Below are 18013 nucleotides of genomic sequence, written 5' to 3' on the forward strand. Positions count from 1 at the left end.
GGGAGGGACAAGAGGACAAGGGAGTCACAGAGGAAGTGATCACTGCGGAAAACAGAAAGTGGGGGAAGTAAAAACGTGCTTGGTGCTGGCGGTAGATACAGAGAATTACGTGCTGGATGCAGAGGCTAGTGGGGTAGTAGGTGATTAGATGCAGCGACTGACAGGGGGAAGTGGTAATAAGGGGGAGGCAGTGATAGGGACAGGGAGGAAGAGGGATAAACCATCAGAAGTGGGGGTGGTTGGAGTCAGCAACAGGAACTTGAGTGGACGAAGAAAAATCAATAAGGTCAGGTGAGGTGCAGTGGTGGCAGTGCCAATGGAAAGGAGGCATTGGTGGGAATAAGCAGATCAGAGGGGAATTCATTCTGAGACTAGGCAGCATGGGAGCGTAACACTTCACAGCACCAGCAACCCAGGTTCTACTCCTGCCGCAGTCTGTAAGGTGATTGTCCATTCACCACATGACTGCGTGGGGCTCCTCCATGAGCTCCGGTTTCCTCCCACATTCCAAAAACGCACAGCTTTGTAGGTTAATTGGTGCAATTAGGCAACAATAAATAAATTAAAATAAAGATACTGACTGGAGATGGGGAGACACAGTGCCGGACACACAGGGATTCAATGTAGACGGGCGAAGATAAATTGAAGTGGGGAGACAGCAGTAGTAGACTAACTGTATTTGTAAAAGATAGTTTTGGAGAAATGCAGGGAGACAAGAGTTGTGAATCCTCCTGTGAGGAATGAGAGCGAAAAGGTTATTTTATTACCCACTGTAACTTCACCTTTAGTAAAATTTCTCTCTTCAGAGACGCTGACTGACTTGAGTGTTTACAGTATTTTCTTTTTTTTTCATTTCTAAAAGGAAAATTGTTGGAAGAGCGTGAGAGTGAATAAGTTGCAAGGGTACAGGGAACTGGCAGGGAGAAGAGACAATTCCCCTGAGAGCCAGTATAGACATGACAGGCCGAATGGTCTCATTCTGGGGCAGTCACCGCCTGTCACACCGGTACTTCCCTTTTCAATTAAATATAGGGATGATGAGACTACCAACCAGGAATCGTGGTCCAAATGAAGCGAATAATTTACACGGTTGCCTATCCCCGACCTTCGGCCACTCCACCAATTCCTATCACCTACCTACTCGGCGGACTCGCAACCCCAGCCCTGGCAGCTGATTGACAGCTTCGTTCATCAATCAGTAACAGGGACTCCTGTGATTGACGTCGTTTTTCATCGGTCAAGCCAATCATAGTTTGATAGGCGGGACCAACAGTCCTGCCTCCGCAATTGGTTGACGGCAGACTGAGCGGCGGGCCGCCGGCAAACTCAGTGACGGAAGGCGATGTGTAACAAACGAGTCATCGCGGCGTAACGTGTTTCTGTTTAATTACAAAATTAAATTACAGGTGCGTACGAAGAGAGATCTTACACCACAAAGTCTCAGGTTAAAAAGGCTCATTTTAAGTGAAGATAATTTAGCATCTAAAATTGGAATATGTTTGCAATATAAATTTTCATTATACGTATAAACTGCTGGAGGTGCTCAGTAGGTCAGACTGTCAACTTTCGTTCTTTTCCTTCAACCTGCAGGTCCAACATATAAGCTTGGCCGGTGGAAAACGACTCAGTCTCAGATTCCATGTTACTGATTGACGAGCGAGCCTGTCAATCCGCTGCCACGGCTTGAGGTGGCGAGCGCGACGAGTTAGGTGAGTGATAGCAGCTGCTGGAGTGGCCGAAGGTCGGCGGCTGGCGACCGTGTAAATTATCCGCTCTCTGGCGCTTCATTTGGGCCACAAATGAACCCGATGTGTTCAGGGAACCGGGGTGAAATCTTGTCTAAGCTTTAAGATACAAGATTATATTGATAATAAGACGCGATCATTGAGGATAGGTGGCTACCTACTGTCAAAGATGGGACGGCACACAAAATTATGGAAATTGAAGTTGTTTATGAGGCTATTGTGGTTGAATTTTGAGGAAAGAATAATAAAGCATAGATAATAAGTTTTATAAGTTTTATTGGAAAGTGTGGCTGGAAATGGGAAATATAAGGTCTGGGGATTTTAATGCTGGTCGTACCATGTGGCATAAATGTGAATGGGTGGTGGAAGAGTTTCTGTTAGAAAAGTGTTTGGGGGTGCTTGAATGATGGTAAGAGTACAAGGATAAATCTACTTAACATCGCTGTTTCTGCTATAGGCATGCTGGTATTTGTGGATATTGCAAGTGTGTCTAACTGGGAAGTGCATAATGATACAACAGTGGGGAGTGATCATTTCCCCGTTATCTGTGCAATGGGAATAGATGTGTATCAGAGGAAAGGATCTTGTATCCCCAGATGGAATTTTAAAAAGGCAAATTGGGAAATACGTGAAACGGCGACTTATACTTTTTTCCATAGATGCTGTCTGGCCTGCTGGGTTCCTCCAGCATTTTGTGCGTGTCGCTTGGATTTCCAGCATCTGCAGATTTTCTCTTGTTTGGGATATTCTGGATGATTTATGTGAAAGTAGATGTCCTGAACATTAGCTGAAGGATCAACTCCCAGATCACTGGAGATAATAAAAGGAAAGCTGTTCCCTGGTGGACAGATTATTGTAAAAGAGCTGTGAAGGAGTGGAATAAGGCGTTGGGAAAGTTAGACAGTGTTACTCCTGTTCATCTTTCATACAGTTTAAAAAAAGCTCAGGCTATTGTTAGAAAAGTGGTAAGAAGAGCAAAGAAAATATATTGGGGAACGTACTGTGATAGGATTGGGAAAGACATCCAGGGTGGGGAGGTTTGGGGTGTGATACAGAAAATGGGCAGATTTAGAAAACTTGCATTACCGGTTTTGTGTGGTTGGGAAAAGGTCATAGTTACTGACTCTGAAAAAGCTAAGTTATTAGCAAAAACATGTCTGTACATAGTTTGGCCAATTTAGGTAAAGTAAGTCTCATAGAGAAACAGTTTTGGCAAAGGTTTTCTATGTTTCTATACCCTTGGTAAGGACATGTTTGGCACAGCTTTGTGGGCCAAAGGGCCTGTATTGTGCTGTAGGTTTTCTATGTTTCTAAGAAATCCTCAGATTGCTGAGGGGAAAAAAATGTTCCAGTTCCTGCTTGGATGTTGAATTTAAATTATCTGAACTTAAAATGGCTATTAATGGTGCTGGTCAGACATCACCTGGGAAAAAGTTATTTGCTATAATATGTTTACAGGGTTATCAGACTCAAAACTTACATCGGCTTTGGAATCTTTTAATACAATATGGCTTAAAGGGCAACCGTCTCCTTCCTGAAAATGAACAGATTTTAATCCCTTTATTGAAAGGTGGTAAAGATAGTGGGAGGTGGTGGGGGGGAGTCTAAGACCAGAGGGTACTGCCTCAGAATCGTGAGGCATCCTTTTTAGAACGGAGATGAGGAGGAATTTCTTTAGAGTAGTGAATCTGTGGAATTTGTCACCACAGGTGGCTGAGGAGGCCAAGTCATTGGGTATAATTTAAGGCAGAGGTTGGTAGATTCTTGCTGCATCAGGGCATGAGAGGATATGGGGAGAAGGCAGGAATGTGGGGCTTAGAAGGAAAATCGATCAGCCATGATGAAATGGCAGAGCAGATTCAATGGGCCAAATGACTTAATTCTGCTCCAATATCTTATGATCTTATAGACCTATTTTGCTAATATCACATGTATGTCAGATAATTGAATGAATGGTTATAGCAAGGATTGCTTATTGTGTGGAAAGTAGTGGAAAATTAGCTGTAAACCAATCTGGATTTCATAAAGGGAGAACGGCTATGTTAAGATTGGAATCTGATATTCATAAGGCTCAGGCTGGTAAGAATCAGTGGTAGTAGATTTCTTTGATGTAGAGAAACCTTATGTTATGTACACAAGGGTTTCTGCTTAAAGATGGGACCAGGTGGTAGAATGTTCAATTGGATTCAAGATTTCTTATGTGATAGGACGATACAAGTTAGAGTGGGAACTACGTTCTCTTTGGGGTATGAGATAGAGAATGGGACTCAACAGGGTAGCGTGTGTAGCCCACTCCTCTTTAACATTATGTTTAATGCTATTCTCCTAAGTGTTGGCTCAGATGTTTCCAAATCGTTATATGCTGATGATGATGGAGTGCAGAAGAGAGGCAGGAATATAATTAGACAGTTTGGAAACTACAGGCAGCTATTCATGAAGAAGAGGAATGGGGACGTTGGTGGGGATTTAAATTTGCTGTTGCAAAGACTCAAGTTATTTGTTTTTCTAAAAGGAACATTACACCCACAATTGATCACAAGTTATATGGTAAATCTCTTAAACGAGAGTCAGTGGTAATGTTTCTATGTATGTGGATGGAGACGAGGCTAACATGGAAGGTGCTTTTAAATAAAATTCTAGAGAAGTATAAAAAAGCCCTTGTGCTTAGTTAGGAGTGATTAGAAGGGCACTTAAACAAACGTATATTGCTGTAATCAGATCTGTCTTTGAGTATGGATGTGTTGCTTATGGGGAGCCTTAATGTCCCTAGCTCAAGCATTGAGATTATGTTTGGCCGGAAACGTCGACTGTACTTTGTTTCCATAGACACTGTCTGGCCTGCTGAGTTCCTCCAGCATTTTGTGCGTGTTGCTTCATGAGTGTGTTGCTAGGCACAGCACAAATGCCATCTATAAATTTGCCGATGACACAACTACTGTTGGCAGAATTTCAGATGGTGATGAGAAAGCGTACAAGAGTGAAGTAGATCCTCTGGCTGGGTCGTGTCACAGCAACAACCTTGCATTCAACGCTGTGGACGTCAGGAAGGAGAAGACGAGGGAACACACACCAGTCCTCATCGAGGGATCAGAAGTGGAAAGGGTGAGCAGTTTCAAGTTCCTGGGTGTCATCATCTCTGAGGATCTATCCTGGCCCCAATATATTGGTGCAATTACAAAGAAGGCACAACAGTGGCTATATTTCATTAGGAGTTTGGTATGTTAAAAAAGACACTTGCACACTTCTACAGACGTACCACGGACAGCATTCTAACTGGCTGCATCGCCGTTGGGTATAGAGGGGCCGCAGAAAGTTGTAGACTCAGCCAGCTCCATCATGGGCACCAGCCTCCCCAGCGTCCAGGACACCTCCAAAAGGCGATTCCTCAAAAAGGCAGCACCCCTCATTAAGGACCCCCATCATCCAGGGCATGCCCTCTTCTCATGGCTACCATCAAGGAAGAGGTACAGGAGGCTGAAGACACATGCTCAGTGTTTCAAGGTTAGCTTCTGCGTCTCCACCATCAGATTTCTGAATAGACAATTAACCCATGAACATTTCCTCAGTATTTTTTTTCCTCTCTTTCCACACTACTTGTTTAGTTTAATTTAATTTTTATGTGTACTTATTGTAATTTACAGCTTTCATTATATTGTATTGCAATTTACTGCTGCCGCAAAACAACAAATTTCACAACATATGCCAGTGATATTAACGCCATTCTGAATCCGAGGATATAAAGTTGGTCATCCAGTAATTGTGACATTAGCAGTGCTGTGAGCACAGCATTCATAAGTACTTCCGTTGTGGTTGCATGGGAAATGAATAGACACAAAATCTTGGGTTGTTTAATGTGGAATCTGGTCCCAGTGTCCCAGTGCACCCCTTTCTGTCACTCCCCCATGGTTTCTCCCTTTGCCTGTGGTTGATTTAAACCTTCAGGAAAAAAATCAAGATGAAGAATGATTATATATCAGTGGCACAAGTAGTTCAGCAATATACGCAGGCAAATATGAATTCTTACATATCAAAATCGGATTTAATATCGCTGGCATATGTTGTGAAATTTGTTAACTTTATGGCAATGGTACAATGAAATACATAATAAGCATAGAGAAAAAACTGAATTACAGTAACTATTAAGTAGTTAAGTTAAAATAAGTGCAGCAAAAAAACCAGAAATCAAAAAAACTAGTGAGATGGTAGTCATGGGTTCAATGTCCATTTAGAAATCGTATGTCAGAGGGGAAGAAGCTGTTCCTGAAAAGCTGAGTGTGTGTCTTCAGGCTCCCGTACCTCCTTCCCAACGGTAACAATGAGGAGAGGGCATGTCCTGCGTGGTGGGGGTCCTCAGTGATGGCTGCCACCTTCCTGAGGCACTGCTCCTTGAAGATGTCTTAGATATTATGAAGGCTAGTACCTATGATGGAGTTAATTGTACAAGTTTCTGCAACTTATTTTGATTTTATGCGGTAGCCCCCCCCCCCACCATACCAGACGGTGGTGCAGCCAGTCAGAATGCTCTCCACAATACATTTGTAGAAGTTTTTGAGTGTTTTAGTTGATAAACCAAATCTCCTCAATGTCTGAATGAAATATAACCACTGCCTTGCCTTCTTTATAGCTGCATCAATATGTTGGGACCAGGTTAGGTCCTCAGAGATCTTGACACCCAGGGGCTTAAAATTGCTCACTCTTTCCACTTCTGATCCCTTTATGAGGACTGGTTTGTGTTCCCTCATCTTACTCTTTCTGAAGTCCACAATCAGCTCTTTGGTCTTGCTGATGTCGGGTGCAAGGTTATTGCTGCAACACCACTCAACTAGCTGGATCTCACGTGGTCTGTACATACCGGCTGTGTGGTGAAAAAGGCACAACAGCACCGCTTTCACCTCAGACATTTGAAGAAGTTTGGTATGGGCCCCCAAGTCCTAAGAACTTTCTATTGGGGCACAATTGAGAGCATCCTGACTGGCTGCATCACTGCCTGGTATGGGAACTGTGCTTCTCTCAATCGCCGGACCCTGCAAAGAGTGGCGTGGACAGCCCAGCGCACCTGAATATGTGAACTTCCCACTAGTCAGGACATTTACAGCGGCAGGTGTGTAAAAGGGCCCAAAGGATCATTGGGGACCCAAGTCACTCCAAACCACAAACTGTTCCAGCTGCTGCCATCCAGGAAACTGTACTGCAGCATAAAAGCCAGGACCAACAGACTCCGGGACAGCTTCTTCCACCCTGCCATCAGATTGATTTATTCATGCTGGTACAATTGTACCTCTATGTTATATTGCCCTGTTGTACATAATATTTATTATAAATTACTATAAATTGCACATTTAGACAGAGACGTAAGGTAAAGATTTTTGCTCCTCGTGTATAGGAAGGATATAAGATATAAAGTCAGATCAATATATCTCACTTTTGTACGCCCTTTCGTCACCATCTGAGATCTTGCCAACAATGCTATTGTAACAATTTATAGATGGCACTTGAGCTGTGCTTAGCCACACAATTTGGGTGTAGAGAGGGTAGAGCAGTGGGCTAAGCACACGTCCCTGTGGTGTGCCAGTGTTGATTGCTGAAGATCCAGGTGCAGAGGGAGGTACAGAGGCCTACGTTCTGTAGTTTTCTGATCAGGACTGTAGGAATGATGGTGTTAAATGCTGAGCTATAGTCAATGAATAGCATCCTGATTTAGGTCCAGGCTGCGTGAGAGCCATTGAGATCGTGTCTGCTGTAGACCTGTTGTGGCGATAGGCAAATCTACATAGATGGTTCTAAAGATCCAGTGACAAGTCGTTCAGGTGTTTCTGTCTGTGTTACCAAGGATCGGGTGATTGATAAGAAAAAATTATCAGACAAAGTATCAGTATTCACGTCTGGGATGGCTATTATCACTTTCGCCTTGAAATGATTCGAAGAAGTATGCCCTGATTAGGTACTTGTGTGCTCTGATTCATTCTTGGTCTTGACTTCAATTAAAACAGGTACTTCAAATCGTAAGCCAGGCATTCTTTTTGAGATTTGACAACATCTGTTGAAGCTGCAGGGCCAGGCTTGTGTATCCAATTCTTATGGGTTCCCGCCTGTGTCGGGGTTGAAAGTAATGAGGTGACAGACATTCTAGCCAAGCAATCACTTAAAATTAAGGATAGAAATGTAGTGGTGTCTTTGCATAAAGGGGAGATGAAAACCATAATTAAAAAGTCTATTCGATCACTGTGGCAACATAGTTAGGATAAGGAAAAGAAAGGACGGTGTTTATATAAAATTCAGAGGATGGTGAGAACTCGACTGTGAGATGGTGGGTAAAAGGAGAGAAGTACTTAAATGTTTACATATTCGCCATACTAGTTTGAATAATTCCTTGTTCAGAATTAATATGCATAAGAAGGTCACTTATCCCCGTAAGCATAAGTGCTACACCTGTCCCTACACCTCCTCTCTTGCCACCATTCAGGGCCCCAAACAGTCCTTCCAGGTGAGACAACACTTCACTTGTGAGTCTGTTGGGGTCATCTATTGCATCCGGTGCTCCCGGTGCGGCCTCCTCTACATCAGTGAAACCTGACGCAGATTGGGGGACTGCTTCGTCGAGCACCTCCGCTCCGTCCGCCAAAACAGACAGGATCTCCCAGTAGCCACCCACTTCAACTCTGCTTCCCACTCCCATTCAGATAAACTGGACTAGTCAAAGAACACTGAGGCTGTCTACAAGAAGGGTCAGAGCCGTCTCTATTTCCTGAGGAGACTGAGGTCCTTTAATATCTGCCAGACGATGCTGAGGATGTTCTACGAGTCTGTGGTGGCCAGTGCTATCATGTTTGCTGTTGTGTACTGGGGCAGCAGGCTGAGGGTAGCAGACACCAACAGAATCAACAAACTCATTCATAAGGCCAGTGATGTTGTGGAGATGGAACTGGACTCTCTGACGGTGGTGTCTGAAAAGAGGATGCTGTTTAAGTTGCATGCCATCTTGGTCAATGTCTCCCATCCACTACATAATGTACTGGGTGGGCACAGGAGTACATTCAGCCAGAGACTCATTCTACCGAGATGCAGCACTGAGCGTCATAGGAAGTCATTCCTGACTGTGGCCATCAAACTTTACAACTCCTCCCTTGGAGGGTCAGACATCCTGAGCCAATAGGCTGGTCCTGGACTTATTTCATAAGTTAATGACATAATTTACATATTACTATTTAACTATTTATGGTTCTATTACTATTTATTATTTATGGAGCAACTGTAACAAAAACCAATTTCCCCTGGGATTAATAAAGTATGACTATGACTATGACTATGTCCATACATGGCCTCCTCTACTGCCATGATGAGACTAAACTCAGGTTGGAGGAGCAACACCTCATATACTGTCTAGGTAGTCTCCAGCCCCTTGGTATGAACATAGAATTCTCCAACTTCTGGTAATTCCCTTCCCCTATCCCTATTACACTCTGCCCCTTCCTCCAGCTGCCTACCACCTCCCTCTTGGTTCCGCCTCCTTCTACTACCCATTGTGTTTTCCCCTATTCCTTCTTCACCTTTCCTGCCTATCACCTCCCTGCTTCCCCTCCCCCACCCCTTTATCTTTCCCCTTACTGGTTTTTCATCTGGAACCTACCAGCTTTCTCCTTCCCACCCTCCCCCCACCTTCCTTATAGGGCCTCTGCCCCTTCCCCCTACAGTCCTGACGAAGGGTCCCGGCCCGAAACGTCAACCGATCTTTTCCACGGATGCTGCCCGACCTGCTGAGTTCCTCCAGCGTGTTGTGAGAATGTCATTTGTGGGAGTGCACTTGTCAAGGAACAGTGCAGCATATATTGTTTGAAGGCAATTCCTATGAGGTGCAAAGGAAACATCTGGATACTAAATTGAGACTTTTAGGACAGACAGAGTTGAACATGGAAAGTTTGTTAGGTTATCACCGACATTGTAATGGATATTGTAGTGCATATCTAACTTTCTGAAAAGCTTTAGACTTTTTGATATCAGGAGTTCTTTGTGGGGTGGGGGATGCAGTTCGGTGGGTATACTTCCTTCACACTCCAACTCAGCAGGTGACAGTCATGCACCTTATGTTGATCTGCCAACCACCAATAAACTTTACAGGAAGAAGGAATAGGAAAAGGCGTGACAAGCCACTTGGCCTATCAGGTCCACACCAGCTTCCGGGGAATCACTCCCGCTCCCTGCTATTTCCCCATACCCCTGCAACTCTTTCTCATGTTTGTCCAACAGTTCTCCTTTTGAAACAGGGAATTGCACAGTACCATGTTCTTCAACAAGGAGAAGGGAGCGAGTTTATAAATCTGGTGGGAACAAAGGATGATGGGAATAGCGAGGGTGGAGTGCTCCAGGGACGGTGTGGGACAGGTGGCAGAGAGAGAGTGCCAGGGTCATGGTTGGCATGGGTGCAGAGACACCCAGCCCTGAGAGACCAGGCAAGGGAACCTTGCTTGCCTTAGTCCACTTAGGAAGTGGAGGCACTGCTGTGCCTTCTTGTTCAGGGAAGTGATATTAATGGACCAGGTGAGGTCATCCATAATGTGAACTCCCGGGAACCTGATGCACTTATAACCATATAACCATATGACAATTACAGCACGGAAACAGGCCATCTGGGCCCTTCTAGTCCGTGCCGAACTCTTACCCTATCCTATTCCCACCGACCTGCACTCAGCCCATAACCCTCCATTCCTTTCCTGTCCGTATACCTATCCAATTTAACTTTAAACAACAACATCGAACCGGCCTCAACCACTTCTACTGGAAACTCGTTCCACACAGCTACCACTCTCTGAGTAAAGAAGTTCCCCCTCATGTTACCCCTAAATTTTTGCCCTTTAACTCTCAACCCATGCCCTCTTGTTTGAATCTTCCCCACTCTCAATGGAAAAAGCCTATCCACAACAACTCTGTCAATCCCCCTCACAATTTTAAACACCTCTATCAAGTCTTTCCTCAACCTTCTATGCTCCAAAGAATAAAGACCTAACTTGTTCAACCTTTCTCTGTAACTTAGGAGATGAAACCCAGGCAACATTTTAGTAAACCTCCTCTGTACTCTCTCAATTTTATTGACATCTTTCCTATAATTCGCTGACCAGAACTGTACACAATACTCCAGATCTGGCCTTACCAATGCCTTATACAAATTCAACATTACATCCCAACTCCTATACTCAATGCTCTGATTAATAAAGGCCAGCAAACCAAAAGCTTTCTTCACCACCCTATCCACATGAGATTCCATCTTCAGGGAACTATGCTTAAGTTTCTGTACGGAGGAGCCATGTACTCACAGAGGGGCATCGTTCGTCTGCACCTTCCTGAAGTCCGCAGTAATTTCCTTTGTCTTCTCCATATTCAGGCTTAGGCTGTCCTTCTCACACTAATCCACCAGCCACTCCACTTCCTTTCTATTCTCTGTCTCATCATTATTATTCTCGATAAGGCCAACCACTGTTGTGTCATCCACAAACTTGATGATGCAGTTTGAGCTGGACCCTACACCACATCATGCGTTAGCTGTGTGAACAGCAGCAGGCTGAGCACGCCGCATTGGGGAGCGCCAGTGCTCAGCGTAATGAGGCGAGAGACGTTGCTGCCCTCCCGGTCTGACTGTGGCCTTACTGTTAAGAAGTCCAGTGTCCAATTGCAGAGGGGGATGTTGAGAGCCAGCAACGACAGTTTGCCCACCAGTTCCTGGGGTCTGAGTGGTTGTCCCAACTACGATTCCCCTCTCTCTGCGCCCCCCCCCACTCTCAGTCCACAGTAGAAACCAATATCTAAATCAAGGTTTATCATCACTCACATAAGTCATGATTTTTTTGCAGCAGCAGCAGTACAGTGCAATATGTAAATTTACTGCAGTACTATGCAGAAGTCTTAGGCACCCAAGTGTTCTCGTTCTGTCTTGCTTTCTAGCTCTCTATCTCTCTATCTATGGAAGTTGGGTCACATGGGAGCAGCTTTACCACTACCCAACTTCTCAAGTCAGCGCAACATGTCCACATCACTGACATCCCACAGGATCCTGAATGTTGTATTGTCATCATCACCTCTGGTACTCTCCTCCAGTTGGCACAATCCTTTATCCCAACGTAATGCATTTGACATCAGCAGCTGAACAATCCTCTGTTTGGCAAACTCCACTTTACAATAAAAGGATTTATGTGACAGAAACAGTAACCATGAAATGACAAAATTGTATTTAATGTCTGTCTGGCTTACTGAAGTCCCTTTACATTGGATATAAATGCTATGAGAAAAGAGAGTTTTGGAAAATTACTTCAAGCCAAATAATGACAACAGAACAAATGTGTATTGATTTTAGGAAGTTCTTCACCATCATGCAGAAGACATAGCGGCATAATTAGGCCAGTTGGACCATCAAGTCTGCTCTTCCATTCCATCATGGCTGATTTACCCTTCTCTTAACCCCATTCTCCTGCTTGCTCTTCATAACCTTTGTCACTCTTACTAATCAAGAACCTATCAACCTCCACCTTAAATGTACTCAATAAGTTGGCCTCTACACCAACTGTGGCAATGAATTCCACAGATTCACCATCTTCTAGTTAAAGATATTCCTCTAAAGGGATGTTCTTCTATTCTGTGGCAATGTCCCCTGGTCCTAGACTCTGCCACTATTGGATACATTCTCTCCTCTTTCTAAGCCTTTCTAGGATCTCATCTAGGTTTCAATGAGATCCCCTATCGTTCTAATAAACTACGGCAAGTATAGGCCCAGAGCTACCAAACATTCCTCATATATTAACCCTTTTATTCCTGGAATCATTGTTGTACACCTCCCCATTCTTCTAAACTCTGGTTAGTACAGGCCCAGAGCCATCAAATGCTCTTAATTATCGTGATCATTCTTGTAAACCTCCTTTTGACCATCTCCAAATGACAGCACTTTCTTTCTTAGATATGGGGCCCAGAATTGCATATTTCCCACATATGGTCATTATTTCATTCTTTCTTTCATATTCTAGTCCTCTTCAAATCAATGCAAACATTGCACTTGCCTTGCTTAACACTGACCCAACCTGCAAGTTAACCTTTGGGGAATCCTGCACTTCAGAGAAAGAGAAAGATATGGACTGGATTTACAGATAGAAACATGGGTGTGAAATTGCATATTAAGTTGGTAATTTATTGCAGAGTGTTTCTAGATTGCTTCAGATGGACTGAATGGTCACCTCCTGTACTTTCTTGAGATATCACAAAGAATCTGAAGAGGGAGCATGAATGGAGAGCACAGAATGAAACCTATCTGCTCGGCACAGGACAGGGTTTCTGCCATTTTGTCATAAAGCATTGGCAAACTACAAAGAAAATCTTCCTCTGGAAGATATGGAAGCCAATTCAATCCACAATATCTGAAGGTCCATCTCACTGGGTTGCTAGGAAAACTCATTCAGCTGTCTGTAAAGTCTTGCAAACTCTGGATCACCCTGTACTAAGGTGCACAGTAGTTTGGTAGTAATGATACTGGACTAGTCTGATGGTCCGGCGGGATGGAATAATGGCTTGAAGCTGTGGCATCAAATGGCATCTCAGCATAAATTCTTTGGAATTTAAAGCAATAAGTCGGGAATCATGAAAATCTGACCAGTTTACTAATGTTCTTTGGGAGAAGAAGTTTTCCCCCGCTTATCCATATCTGTTTCCAGAGCCATTCTGTCAGTCTTCTGACATCGCATCAAATTACTCAGTCCAAGGGCAATTAGAGATGGACACTGAGGCCTATCGAGAATTTTTGTTCAGGGGTAAAAAAGGCAGTCAGTTGCTAGAAAGCATCCGTCATTGGTAGGAAGCAAAGTCATTTGTAGTTCAAAACGCTTTAAATGATCCTTATTTTTGTTTTGCAGTTCACTAAATTGGAAAGATGAATATAGATATTTCTCTCCTGTCTCAGATAGTCAACGACGATGATGAGGATACAATGGTAAGTCACGTACTGACATCAGCCGTACCATAGCTCAGTGTGAGATAAACAGTTAACATTTCACATACTGTAGCTCAGTGGGAGATAAACAGTTAACATTTCACATACTGCAGCTCAGTGTGAGATAAACAGTTAACATTTCACATACTGTAGCTCAGTGGGAGATAAACAGTTAACATTTCACATACTGTAGCTCAGAGGGCCTTCTAGGAGAGAAACAGATTTTACATCTCTGATTCTAGTTACATTCTGATGAAAGTAACAAAAACAGAATGCTGGACACGCCCAGCATATCAGGCAGTACAAACGTTTAATGAAGGTATATCCACCCAAAACATTAACTCTGATTCTACCTCCACAGATGCTTCTAGACCTGCTGAGTATTCCCCATACTTTGATTTTACTCAGATTTCCAACATCTGCAGTTTTCTTACATTTCAAATACAGGCCATTCCCAGGTTAAAAATACCCCACTGATAAGACATCCCTACAAACTAACAATCTCCCATAACATTATTAAGAAGTCCAAATTTATTATTAAGAATTCAGAAGTCCAACATATGTGCATACATTCTATGTTCTATAAGACATGGCTTTTCTCTACTTTCAGTAATTGGTCTTTCTTATCCATCTTTCACAGAACATAGAAGAGTACAGCACAGAAACAGGCCATTTGGCCCACACTGTTGTGCTGACCCAGCTAAAAAGCAAATCAAAAACACCCAAACACTAATCACTCCTACCTACACCTTGTCCACATCCCTCCATCTTCCTTACGTCCATGTGCCTATCCAAACGTCTCTTAAAAGCCCTAATGTATTTACCTCTACCCCCATACCAGACAGCGCATACCAGGCATCCACCACTCTCTGGGTAAAAAACTTACCCCTCATATCCCCCTTAAGCCTATACCCTGTCACATTGAATGCATGTCCTCTAGTAGACATTGCAAGCCTGGGAAACAGATACTCTCTGTCCACTCATCCATGCCTCTCATTCTTATAAACCTCTATCAGATCTTTGCTGCTCCAGAGAAAACGATGGAAGTTTATCCAGCCTCTCCTGATAGAACGTGCCCTCTAAACCAGGCAGCAGCCTGGTAAACCACTTCTGGACCTTCTGCAAAGCCTCAGCATCCTGCCTATAGTGGGGTGATCTTCAGTGCTTCTGATGATATTCATTACAATACTGTGGAGATATGGTTCCCATAGAGTTAATTTTGTGCAGATTGCAACTTGAGGACAAAACTGATTTACAGACATCCGTAAAAATGGAAACCATTGTTACCCAAGGACAGCCTGTGTTTCTTTTGTTAATTAATAAATTGGACCGGGGTCACTGAAGCACACTTTTTAAACGTACAGATAACAAAAACTTGGAGGCTTAATGATTTGTGAGGATTTCACTTTGGGCTTCATTGGGTCAGTATAGGAGGGCAGGGTGGGAGATGATTTATTTGACACTCAGGAATCCACTGAGTTGAACAACAACGTAAGTTGTTTGTTAAGTAGGAAAAAACGTTAGTACAAAGAGATGGAGAAGCCTTTGCTAACTAAGTGTGGCAGACACTTCGAGGAGAATTCCTTTCTCGCTTAGAGAACAAGTAAGGTTTCGGTCAGTCAGAAGCTCTCCTGGAAGTTGGTTTTGAGTCACTGATGTTATTTTCTTCCTTTGCAGCAGACGTTGAAGTTTGGCAGTGGTCACCAGAAAGGTGGGTTCAGATGTATTTTAGTATTTCAGCTCAGACGTCTAGTCCACCGGAACTGATTAACAAACGGACATCATTTGATCAACAGGTCTGACGAACCTCTCCTGTGTTTCAGACACCACATTCAATGAGATACAGCGCTTCACTGGCACGCACTCGGGGTCACCACCAGACATCAAGCACCTGCTAGAGGAAATCGAGATCATTAAGTTCCAGATTGGAATCCAAACCAAAGTATGGCCCAGGCAGGAATTCATTTTTATGACTTCGCAGCTTATTTTTTTTCTCTCTCCCAAAGTGAAACACTGCAATCTGAAATTTAAAAAAAAGAGAAAATGTGGGAAATAGTCAGGACGTCATACAGCATGGGTCGGGGTAAGGAACAGCATTAATGTTCTCATGAACCTTCAGCATAACTGAGAAAGATAGGATCCAGGCATATATTAACTTGCAGGGTCATGGGAAGGCAGGAGAGAACAAACAGAATGTCTAACAAAGTGGACACCATCAGAAAATGGATGATGCTGGTTGAAATTGGTGAAACCACCAATGTCAATTAATCTGTCCGAGGGTGTATAAATGAGGAAGAAGGAGAATGGGAAGGAAAACAAGAACTTGATTTTCCATCCATCTCCCACTCTGCCCTCTCACACTGATCCAATAAAGACCACTGTGAGCTTGAAGAACTTCTCTTCAGCCTCCCTCTGCGTATTCCCCTTTAGGGCTCAGTATTGGATTTGACAATTTCAGATAGCCAGCCTTTCCAGTTTGGATCAGAACTGACTGCTACTTGGCGTACTCAGGGCAGAGTTGGCTTTTTGGGTCAGTGAGTTTTCATGATAAGGAAGGGGCAGAGGGTAGTGAGTACTGACCATCAATTCTATTTCTCTCTCTGCGGATGCTGCTTGTCCTTCTGTGTCTTTCAACATTTAGCTCTTTGTGTTTCAGATTTCTAACATCGTCTTTGTTTTTTTGCTTCTAGGCTCTGAAAGTTGAGTTGTAGTAGAGTGACCCTTTCTGCATGGTACAGAGTCAGGCAGACTCCAGTTCAGGAATACAATATTTTGTGACATAAACGTTAGCAGATGAAGCTGTAGCTTCACGTTGCTAAGCAGAGCAACAACAAAACAATATACACTCAGTGGCCACTTTAGGTACATGTGTACACCTGCTCATTAACACATACATCTAATCGGACAATCATTAGGTAGCAACTCAATGCATAAAAGCATGCAGATGTGCCAAGAAGCTCCATTGTTGTTCAAAGCAAACATCTGAATGGGAAAGAAATGACTTTGACTGTGGAGTGATTGGTAATGCCAAATGGGATGGTTTGAGCATCTCTGAAACTGGTGATCTCCTGAGATTTTCAGGCACACCGTTCTCTAGAGTTTAGAGAAAGATGTGACAAACAAAAAACATCCCGTGAGTGGCAGTGTTGTGGGTGAAAATGACTTGTTAATGAGAGAGATCAGAGGAGAATGACCAGACTGGTTAAAGATGACAGGTAGGTGACAGTAGCTCAAATAACCAACAGTGGTGTGCAGAGAGCATTTTTGAACACACAACACATCAAACCTTGAAGTGGATGGGCTAAGGCAGCAGAAGACTACACTGGGTTCTACTCCCATACCTTCCTGCCCAATCATTTGTTTAGTGTCCACATCTCCCTCCACAGGTCCGTCGTATTGTGGAATTTGCTCCGTCACGTAGTGTGGGTGTCACACGTAACCATAATGGTTACGTGTGGCTCCATTTAAAACAAACGGAGCTGTGTGCCACAACAGAGCTGCACCCCTTCTCATAGTTTGCTTTATTCCTAGACCATCGAATCATTGAATCAAACAGTGAGCCTCTTAGCAAAGGGCATAATCAACCATCAGCAGAGGATCAGACTTTTGGAGGGTACGTAAAGTGCAAGGATCTGTCGGAAATGTTTGTGGTGCTATAAGTCAGGGCTGGAGTTGGATGGGGAGTGTCTGGAGTGGGTAAGAGGGTGGGGTACCCCAGAAGATTTGGTCCATTGCCCTGTGATCTGTCAGCTAGCTTCAAGACCACCCAAAAGCTTCTACACAGAGGTTGAATGAGGTCCCTGTGGCTCCGTGGCAGCAGGTGAGCTAAACAGCCTCTGGGATCTGACACGTTAGAGGTTGTGGTTGTCCTCAGTGCCTCAGGCACAGCAGTACAGCTACTGACTCTGACACATTAGGGGCTGCAGTTGTCCTCAATACCTCAGTAACACAGATACTGACCCTGACACATTAGGGGCTGTGATTGTCCTGAATAGCTCAGTTACACAGCTACTGACCCTGACACGTTAGGGGCTGCAGTTTTCCTCAGTACCTCAGTAACACAGATACTGACCCTGACACATTAGGGGCTGCAGTTTTCCTCAGTACCTCAGTAACACAGATACTGACCCTGACACATTAGGGGTTGTGGTTGTCCTCAGTACCTCAGTAACACAGATACTGACCCTGACACATTAGGGGTTGTGGTTGTCCTCAGTACCTCAGTAACACAGATACTGACCCTGACACATTAGGGGTTGTGGTTGTCCTCAGTACCTCAGTAACACAGATACTGACCCTGACACAT

General features: G+C 43.8%; 1 protein-coding gene across 4 annotated transcripts in view; it reads left to right on the forward strand.

The window, feature by feature from the left end:
- Window positions 1–1329: 1329 nt before the first annotated feature.
- The window catches only part of LOC140191041 (coiled-coil domain-containing protein 159-like), a 35853-nt gene continuing 19169 nt past the window's right edge, over window positions 1330–18013 (forward strand). The window contains exons 1-6 of one of the 4 annotated variants that reach the window (XM_072248105.1): window positions 1330–1406; window positions 1591–1709; window positions 13631–13707; window positions 15385–15418; window positions 15504–15649; window positions 17239–17320. In XM_072248105.1, the coding sequence (XP_072104206.1) occupies window positions 13648–13707; window positions 15385–15418; window positions 15504–15649; window positions 17239–17320 (322 nt within the window). In that variant the 5' untranslated portion in view covers window positions 1330–1406; window positions 1591–1709; window positions 13631–13647. Of the gene's footprint in view, window positions 1445–1590; window positions 1710–13630; window positions 13708–15384; window positions 15419–15503; window positions 15650–17238; window positions 17321–18013 lie in introns of all 4 variants that reach the window. The other 3 variants (XM_072248106.1, XM_072248107.1, XM_072248108.1) reach the window with 3 other exon arrangements.

Source organism: Mobula birostris, chromosome 32, assembly GCF_030028105.1.
Source record: "Mobula birostris isolate sMobBir1 chromosome 32, sMobBir1.hap1, whole genome shotgun sequence".
NCBI lineage: Eukaryota > Metazoa > Chordata > Chondrichthyes > Myliobatiformes > Myliobatidae > Mobula > Mobula birostris.